This window comes from the organism of the source record quoted next, unplaced genomic scaffold, assembly GCF_019419815.1.
Source record: "Pyrus x bretschneideri cultivar Hongxiangsu unplaced genomic scaffold, Pyrus_bretschneideri_v1 Contig36, whole genome shotgun sequence".
NCBI lineage: Eukaryota > Viridiplantae > Streptophyta > Magnoliopsida > Rosales > Rosaceae > Pyrus > Pyrus x bretschneideri.
The window spans coordinates 4,830,364-4,839,794 of NW_025999679.1; the positions used below are offsets into that span (position 1 = coordinate 4,830,364).

A 9,431-nucleotide genomic window follows, 5' to 3' on the forward strand; every position below is an offset into this window, starting at 1 on the left:
CTTTTGGTCTGTTAGTGTGAATGGAAATTCACTTATGGAAGTCATCTCCAAGTTATCTAGATTTTTTTCTCTTCTTTTCTTCCAAAATTAAGTTCGTTTAACTGTGAATCATGTTAAGAGTCAGTATCAGAAACGGGATCATTACACATAAACGTACAGTTTGACATGGCTGAATGTTCACGTCTTTTCTGCTACCTTGTGTGAATCGATTTTTGGCTTGCTCTTTTTTATCATAAATTTTGCTTCCTGGGATATATTATATATGGTTTGTCCTTCTCCTTCCCTAACTGAACGTGATTTTTAAATACGTTAATTTTTCTTTGGTAAAGCTTTTCTTGCTTTTGGGGTCAGGCCGGGATGCTTGGATGTGTGATGTTATTGTGAATAAAATATCTTGACAATGAATACATCAAACATGTTTTGAAGGTAAGAATCAATAAATAGTTTGATGCATATATCCAGCAAAGGCTTTCAGGGCATTCCTGAAAGTGTTGTATTGAAGATTTGCAGTGCAATGTCAGGCTATTTTGTATAAGCTATGCTCTCCTATGTTATACGTTATAGATTTGTGGATGCTAGCAGAAGTGCAAAAGTTGTTCTTAGAGAGACTTGAGCAGCACTTAAACGGGATGCACCAACAAGCTGTAGGGGTGGTGTTCCTTGAACCAGAGGTAATGACTTCCCCGTGGATAATATGTAGCGTATTAGCAGCAGGTCGTTTGGTCTATTTGAAGTTGTATCCAACATGCCAAGGGGGCCAAAGCAGCGTCGTCTCATTTTGATAAGTTTATAACTTGCCGAGTATTTCATTTTTCTTCCCCTGCTCACATCCACCACGGCTCACAAGCCGGCTTCTTGTTGACGTTTTGCTTTTAGGTCTACGCACCCTCTTCTTCCGATTGATGGTAGAGCAATGGGCGGGGACTTTGGTAGAGAAATAGATGAGGTTGGGGTATTATGTTCTTTCTCCTAGGGCAAAAGCTGAAGGGGATTTTTGGAAGAAAAAAGGCACCTACTGTTGGATAATTTGTTTTGAAAAAGAAATTTTGTTGGATCTAAGAACACCAATGCCCTTGTAGTAGAGTTGTTAGAGGTACGTAATTATCGGACTGCCCTAAAAATGGACAATTTGAGCAAAGAAAGACTTGCGCACAAAATTTAACAAACATAGACCCATATAAACCACTCAAAAACAATCTAGTCTAATAAAAGTTACCTTCCACTTTGAATTAATCAAAATAATTCAGTAATATCCATCAGTGACGCACCTCAAAATTGCAAACTGACAAGCAAGAGGTGAGAAGTGCATATTTAAATAAAAACTTATATGCACCTACTGTTTATGTTGGCTTGCTTTGGTTGGGTAGAGAAGAAAGGTGAGAGGAAGAGGCACAAGGATCAAAAGATGAGCTTTTGCCGGCGGCGAGGAGGGGAGAAGGTTTGCCGGCGATTGGGTGGTCATGGGGTTGGGTGGGTCGTATAAACCTAACAGCCTCAAAAGTGTAAAAAATTATGCTTATCACAGGGGTGGCAAATGAGATTTTCTCACAACGCAACTAAACTTGGTTTTTTATTGTTAATGGCGAGTTTGAAATTAATTTGTTTTCTCAATTTTTAGTGTAAATATATTAATGTATCCAACAAGTTTGAGAGACTTGCGTAAGACAAATACGTCAAGGTAGTGTTGTCTCAAATTTATTACGATTTCACGTGTGTTTCAACTTTTTTGTATAACAATGCATGATTAGTTAAGAATACCACCATTATAGCGTCTTCATTTGCAAGTCATTCTAGTGGCCTAGGAGACGAGAAAAACTTCGATTTGATCATTAGGTCATTCAATAAGATGATGCCACATCGTCAGTTAATTATCACGTAAACCTTCATTCAGAAAATATATAAAACAACTATAGAACCGAACTATTTCTCCCACCTGATGGCAAAACTCATGCACGGTGGCGAACTAGTAGTACTGTTGTAGCGTGCTTCATAGGCACTCATTAGGGCCACAATACCTTAAATCTCACATCGGAGAAGTACGACGAAGGAAATGAGCTTTCACTACCATAAAAACTCCACAAAAACACAAAAGACAATTGCCAAAAGACGGGCGGAGTAGTCAACCTGTAACAGCTGCGGCCACTTTAAGTTGACCTCTTCAAAGTAGGCCAACAAGTACACAAGCCAAGGACATTTGATTTGGGTACCATCTCACGTGGTTAGGCAATGACCAAAGCTTTTCTCCAAAAAGACCCTCAAATAATGGAAAAAAAATAAATTCTTGAATGCCGCTCAACCAGCGCATAAATTAGTAACACCACATGATAATATTACCATCAAACAAAAAAATTTCTCCAAAAATAAAAAAACCCCGCACATCGATCTCCCTTGGCATTCTTTTTCATGTTTGCTGGTCGGATTTTATAGAAAGTAGAAACAACATATCAGTTTATATGAATGAATGAAGCCAATTTCAAACCTACATCGTAATAAGAAGAATTCTAGCAATTTTTACATCATAAGAATGGCAAATGAGGAATGGTACTAGAATTGATGATACGACATAAATAACAAATGCTAGGAGGAGAGGAGATCCACAAGTACTTATGCTTGCAAGTAACTTAATGCCAAAGCTTCATGCAGAACCCGTTTGGCACGACAGATGATTTCTTACTCGAAATACTCTCTGAGAAGGTGTCGACAAGTTGCCCTGCAAGCGATGCAGGATCTCCTATAAAGGTATCTACAAACACTTTCACAATCCTTACCTCCTGAGGGGTAGCTCTCAAGCTATACCAGGTAAGAAATTTCTGCCGGAAGTTCTGCTCGAGATGTCCCTCGCACTCTAACCATCTGATAATCTTCACGTAATACTCAAAATCCCTATCTGAGATGTTGTTTGCCACACACTCCTCATCTTTCCTTTCAGCACTTCTCTTCTTCGATGTGCTGCCATCTTGGGGTTCCTCTCCTTTCCCACTTCCATTTTTTAAATCCTTGCTACTGGAATTTGATCTTACATTCCTTCCCAGCCCATCTTTAAGTAGGTCGATTTTGCAAGGAGTGATGGGTAAGCCAGCCTCTGAGCTACCACCAAATGGGACACATTCCATTCCAGTTCGAGCAGGGGAATTTGAACCGTTATCAGTGCTGATGTCTTCGACAATATGGCCTTCTGGTGATTGCTTGTGCTCAAGTTCTATGACATCAGATTTAGATATGGAGCCAATCATCCCATTGATGTGCTCCTTGTCCAGCAACGAAATTTTATCTACTGTAGGTCCTCTGTCCATGCTGTTGCCATTGACAGCATCATTGGATAAATCAGCGGAGACAGTATTATCAGTGTCCTGGCAAAAAGTAATATAGTTGTCTGCTCGGTTATCAGCTTGATCACCATATGGAGTTATATTATTAGTTTCATCTTCCACTGAAGAAGGATTAGAAAGGCTGCTATAGTTGGTAGCTGGGCTCTGACTTCTCTGTGTCACTGAACAATTAGGGACTTCATCTTCACCAGTACTTGTGGAAAACCGAACTTCACACATGCCTAAATGTCTTGAATCATTGAACGAAGTCACTTTGAAACAGTACTCTGTAGCTGGAGTTAGTCCAGTGACAACAAATCTCGTCTTTGGTGCAAACAACAGTGTTGCAGTCGGTTCTGTTGGATAATTCATATCATCAGCCTTACAGTGCCATAATTTGTAACCAACTAAAATTTCTGAGGGAGGATATTCGGAACTCAAAACCACGGTGAGCGATGTAGCACGGACATTCTCAAATCTAATCATGTCCGGAGCAATAAAACTTGGATCTGAAATGTTTAAAAATGTACAACAGAAAACATCCATTAAAATTCCTTCCCTCTGGATAAACCAGTAAACAAGATAAAATACATCCTCTCCATTCTCCAACAACCTCATGGAATTTCTGTGATTCGATTAGGAAGTGGCGAGGACCGAAACAAAAATACCAGAAACTCAGAATCAAATGAATGAAGAGATCATATGAAACTAAGTACTTACCACAACTACATCATTGTTATTTAAATTATCATCAAAAAATATGTGGAAGCAAGTAAATTCAATGATTGTCGGGGCATGAAAATTGCAGACATTTACAGAGTTATCGAATGCATGCAAATCCAGTGATTAGGGATAGGGTGTGACAGTTACTGACAAATAGATCACCTTGTACATTAGGCTTGGCCAATGGAGGAAATGTTGCTTTCTGAAGCACCAAATCCAGTGACTCCACAGCAAATGCACAAAGTTTCTGAATCTCTGGTCCAGAAGAAAGCCTGTTAACAATACCCCGACCCATCCTTAATGGTAAGCCAGTTAGCGGACCCACTTCACCTTGAAGCTTCATCATAGCTTCATCCACAATCTCATGAAGCTCTTGATACTTTGCAGTCCCATTGAGGAGCTTATGACTTAAGGAAATACGATAGCACAGTATGTCTACCCGCCTGGTATCCTTTGCTATTACTAGCTGTTTTCGCCAGGATCTAAATACATGTAAGAACATAGGCCAATCAGATTGCTATACATGAGGAAAACGTAACATCTAAGGAAACCAGTACAAAAAATTAGTATTAATTATGTGCCTTAAGTATTTCATCATAATCATTCACTCAGAAAAGAACTAAGAACCATTTAATTGTGTTATAAGAACAGGAAATAAATGTATTAGTCAACCATTCATGATGTCTTCAAGTGCCTCACTTGTCAACAAACAATCACAAGCTTCTCTCACTTTATTTATCATAGAGAGAGAGAGCTTTTGACAAAAAGAAACAGTCTCAACTTTACACATGACTGATTAAGACAGAACTCCTAATTTTCAAACAATAGAAATAACACACGAACACCTGCATGTTGGCGTGATATATATATTTACATGCTTGCCTTGAGAGAGAGAGAGAGAGAGAGAGAGAGAGAGAGAGAGATATGTACGTATGTGTGTATGTGTGTATGTATCTACCATATCGCTTTAGCAGCAAAGACCCCCAAACCACATTTTCAAAAGCACTAAACATTCTCTTTTTTATATTACAATCAAGATCTGCAAGTTATCATGTCATGAAACCAGAATTGTAGCAGTTTCAAGTGAAAGTTATTGACCCAACAAATAGGGTAGTGCCACCATACTACCCACTCCATATCTGTGCTCACCGCTCACAGAATCTAAAGACAAGTCAACATAAGTGATGTCGGACAGTAGAAATAGATAGGAATATAGAAGAGATCCAGACTCACTTCGGCCAAAGGTGTACTGGAATCACACCAATAGAGAAATTAGAGAAATTCCGGCATCATACTGGCCTTCAGCTTCACCCTGAAGGTGCCTTGGAATCACTCAAAGGTTGCTGTGCTTCACACACAAGCCAGAAACCCAGAATTTTTTCACTAACAATCGTATTTTTACAAGCTTACAAAGTAGCCCTTTTATAGGCTAGTTGGTACATGAATCTGGAACGATCCACATAAATATAAATAGAAATTCTAAAGACTAATTTATGACACCTAATAATAATATAGTAACATAGAGAGACTCAAACACAAAGAACTTGCATACTAAACTGCACTTATTACAAAGGAAAGTAGAATGACTCTAATTTATTGATCTGCCACATGAAACTGCCATTTAGTTGCACTTTATCCCCTAAAACTGATTTCGTCTCACTTTGCCCTATGAAACTATCATTGTTGTCTCATTTAGTCTCAATTCACCCCATTTTCATCCATTTAGTCAAACAGATGTTAAATTAAACAGTAGTATGGACATATTATTTTTGATACAACTCTTTGCCTCCCACTTCCATGCTAAAACAATCCCAATTCCATGTTCGATAACTCTGATTCAAATCCTTGTCCGTCTCTCTTGCAGATTGGTGTGGAGCTGTAGTTGCAGGCATTGGCAAAAGCAAATAATGGTTTGTGTTTCAATAGCAAGTAATGGGTTGTGTTTCAAAACCTAATTCAAACCACTCATTGAAGCCAACGGCTGCAACTACAGCCCTGCATCAATCTCAAGAGAGAGAGAGAGACGGGTTTAAATTGAGTCATCGAAAATGAGTTTGGGATTGTTTTAGCAGGCAAATTAAAGGCAAAACATTGTGTCAAAAATAAAATGTGCCTACGATCCTTTAATTTAACATTTATTTGACAGAATGGACGAAAATAGGGTTAACTGAGACTAAATGAGGAAAAAATAACAGTATCGGTGCAAAGTGAGACAAAACCAGTTTCAGGGGTAAAGTGAGACTAAAGGCAAGTTTCAGGGGGCAAGTCAATTGATAAGCCTTTATTAAATTTCACTTGGCTCCACCATCAGTAACTCGTCAACTCGATCATTCTTAGGTGTTAGGAAAGTTTCACAAAAGAAATGTATAATCCTTGATATTAAATTGAGGGAATGCAGAAAGCTTCTGTTTAAGGCGTCAGGATTATGATTTGCAACACATTGATCTATGATAGGCGGGGATTTTTAGAACAGTGGATGCAATAATGAAACAAAATATTTCATTCAAAGCTGTGAACGGTCGTGTAAATTATGTTACACTCGTAGAACCAGTATAGCGAAAATAATGCCAATGTACAATATAAGTAACCAGTGTTCCTAAGATACTGCAATGAAATAAAATTCATCACCAATAAGTAACTTAAAATGTTGCAAAATTTTTATTTTTTTAGTGGAAGACTTGGTATAAACTTTGAATAGAAACATGAAATTCATCACAACTTTGAGCAGTGGTCTATAAAAATCCAAAAAATTATAAAAGAAACATGGTATAAAAAATAGTTAATAGGTAGGAAAATTTACCCAAGTAGATCATTCACTTTGCCACAAGATATACAGTAAAAGCTCCCATCCAGTCCTCTATGTCCTCTCTCTTTTCCAATACCAGAACTTTCACGTTTTAAAGCACACTCAAGGTGGCACGACATGCCACATGAATTACCCTCGAACGGCGGCTCTGAGCTGCAAACCAACCAAAGGCTCGGGTCCTTATTGTCATCAAACTTGTGACAGATGCAACACGAACACCTCTTGCAAAATGCATCTTCTCGATTTAAGGTAGCTCTGCAAGCTGAGTTTTTGCAGAATGTAGTATTGGCTAGGTCACTCCCACTACTATTGTTAGAAATACTATTCTCCGGAACATGTAGTCTAGATGGATTCTCAGTTTTCCTCTGCCTTTTAGTAGTTCTTTGGCCAGTGGCATTAGATGACTGTGGTTTAAGGTCTGTTACATCCTCACTTCCCCCTGGTTTCTTTTCAGAGACAACTTTCAGAAGGTGCTCTATTATTTTCAATTTTGTCAAGCCAGTATATTTCCTTTCTTTCCCCATTTCTGCACATAGGATCTGTAAAATCTCCTGGCGGCTCCATGACTGTAACACTTCAGAGGCACCGTCTGACCACTTTGATACTTCATAGACAAACTCTCTCTTTTTATCCATACTTAACTTGCCGTTGTTTGACTGATCAAGTCCAAGTCCTAAAGCCAAGGAGAAGGAACATATATCAGTATATAGAAAGTAGAATCGTTGAACAGAAGAAAGCAAAACCATAGATCTCTGAAAAATTCCTAAGAGAAAGGGAATGATATTGAAAGGGAAATAATGAGAAAGCTAATCAAAATTCCTAGTTACATCATATCTCCATTAGGACCATCTATTTGAATCCATAATCCATACGATTAACATATCAGTTCTCAACAATGAGGAAAAGAAACATGATATTGTTTGATCAGTAGCAAAAATCCTTAATCAACTAGCATGCACCCATATAAATTTACTAATCTCCATTGCCTGCCATTTCAGAGTCCCATTAAGAATCACCTTTCAGATTTTGATTTATGCCATGGACTGAGCTCAGTACTAAGCTGTAACATATTACCGACAATACCAAAATCATTAAAGAAAAAGGGTTTACCTTCATTTACAAAGACAGCTCAACTACACCAAATATAATAAGAATAGGATGGAACAGGCACGCATAATTGTGTACGATACATCAAGCCCACATGAATCCTTAAACTAAACACAATATTCAGTTGACTTTGGAATGCCCCTGGCTCTGCATTTTCTTAAGAGCTTTCACATGAGTCATTTGATAAGGTAGCATACCCCATTAGAAAAGAGATACCAGCTCACTTCTCCTTTAAGAAATAATATTAAGCAGCGAAAAAGACGCCACTGCATTATATCATCAGATTAAATGAAGCTGAACTCAGAAATCTACCCTTGACAATTTAACTCTCAAATGCTGAATATCATCAGTAAGAAGATGATCTAAAATCAAACATCAATCTGGAAACAATAAGCACTAAACAAAAGTCAATCATACATAACAATATAACATACGCAATTACCCGTCGATAATTATCCATAGGTACCATATCCTTCAAAACCCAGAAGCTCAAATCACAAACAAAAAGAACACCAAATTCCCAAATAATTTTTCAAATTTTTCTACATAAAAAAAACCCACAAACTTCCTGCAATCTGAGTATAACATGCATGTTCCAAACTCAGCACAGGATTCAACTTTGATCCCCCAATCAACAAAAATACCAAATCTAAACATTCACGGACCTGATGAATCAAAACCCAGAAATAATTTGAGCATAAAAAGCAAAAATGTAGAGTAAAAATAACAAAAAGGGTACCGTGAGAAGAATCCGCGGCCATAGCTATTGAAGAAGAAGCAGTGCACCCTCCACATTACCTCCAAAGAGCCCAACTTTAGTGAAGCTGCAAATCAGATGAAAAAGCAATTAGGACACACCACATATGAACAAAAAATAGTAAAAGTAAAGAAAAACAAATAAACAAAACCCAAAAGGGAAAGAAAGGAAGGAGATGGTGAAGAGAGAGAATGAGAGGGAATAGAATAATTACCCACAAAAAGACGCTTGCAATTCTGCCGCACAGCACAGTCTACGAATCCATCACTTCTCTCTCCCTCTCTACTTTTTCTTTCAGGACCCGAAGATGCAGAGGAAGGAGATTCTAGGAGGACTCTTCTTCTGCTGTTTAGTGAGAGAATGGAGAAAAAAGAGTATCAAATAAACTTATGTGAGAGAGAGAGAGAGAGAGAGAGAGTAGTGAGGCGACGGCCTTGAATTGAGGGTACGACAAGGGCAAAAGCGGCTGCATGTCATCATCTTTATCTCCTCTCTCACTCATGCGTTACTTGGTTTTTCTACATATCCTTTTCCTTTGTAAATTCAGAAAATTAGAGTTTGGTGTTGAATTTTCATTTGATTCAACCCCAAAAAATATGTGATGCTAAATTGTTACAATGCACAACATTAATATTTTTGACAAACTTTGTTAGAACTGCCGCCTTTTATTTGTTCTTAGACCTATTCCAATCTTTGAAATAAAATTCATATTTTCGGTTTTAAACATACC

The 9,431-nt window shown here is 37.9% G+C and overlaps 1 protein-coding gene across 1 annotated transcript; it reads right to left on the minus strand.

Annotated features, from left to right (window-relative positions):
* Positions 1–2,431: 2,431 nt before the first annotated feature.
* On the minus strand, positions 2,432–9,177 carry LOC125480818 (VIN3-like protein 2). Its single transcript, XM_048591958.1, has 5 exons — positions 8,916–9,177; positions 8,684–8,768; positions 6,832–7,510; positions 4,194–4,513; positions 2,432–3,817 (listed from the first exon to the last, which is right to left on the minus strand). The coding sequence occupies exons 2-5, from the start codon at positions 8,703–8,705 to the stop codon at positions 2,622–2,624; spliced, it is 2,217 nt and encodes a 738-aa protein (XP_048447915.1). The 5' UTR covers positions 8,706–8,768; positions 8,916–9,177; the 3' UTR covers positions 2,432–2,621.
* Positions 9,178–9,431: the final 254 nt, after the last annotated feature.

Bases quoted from the DNA above. Each gene is read 5' to 3' on its own strand.
- LOC125480818 (XM_048591958.1), bottom strand. From the start codon at position 8,705: ATGGCCGCGGATTCTTCTCACG. The intron at 7,511-8,683 runs GTACCCTTTTTG...CCTTGGCTTTAG, and splicing joins GGCCGCGGATTCTTCTCACG to GACTTGGACTTGATCAGTCA. The intron at 4,514-6,831 runs GTAAATTTTCCT...ACATGTATTTAG, and splicing joins AAAGTGAATGATCTACTTGG to ATCCTGGCGAAAACAGCTAG.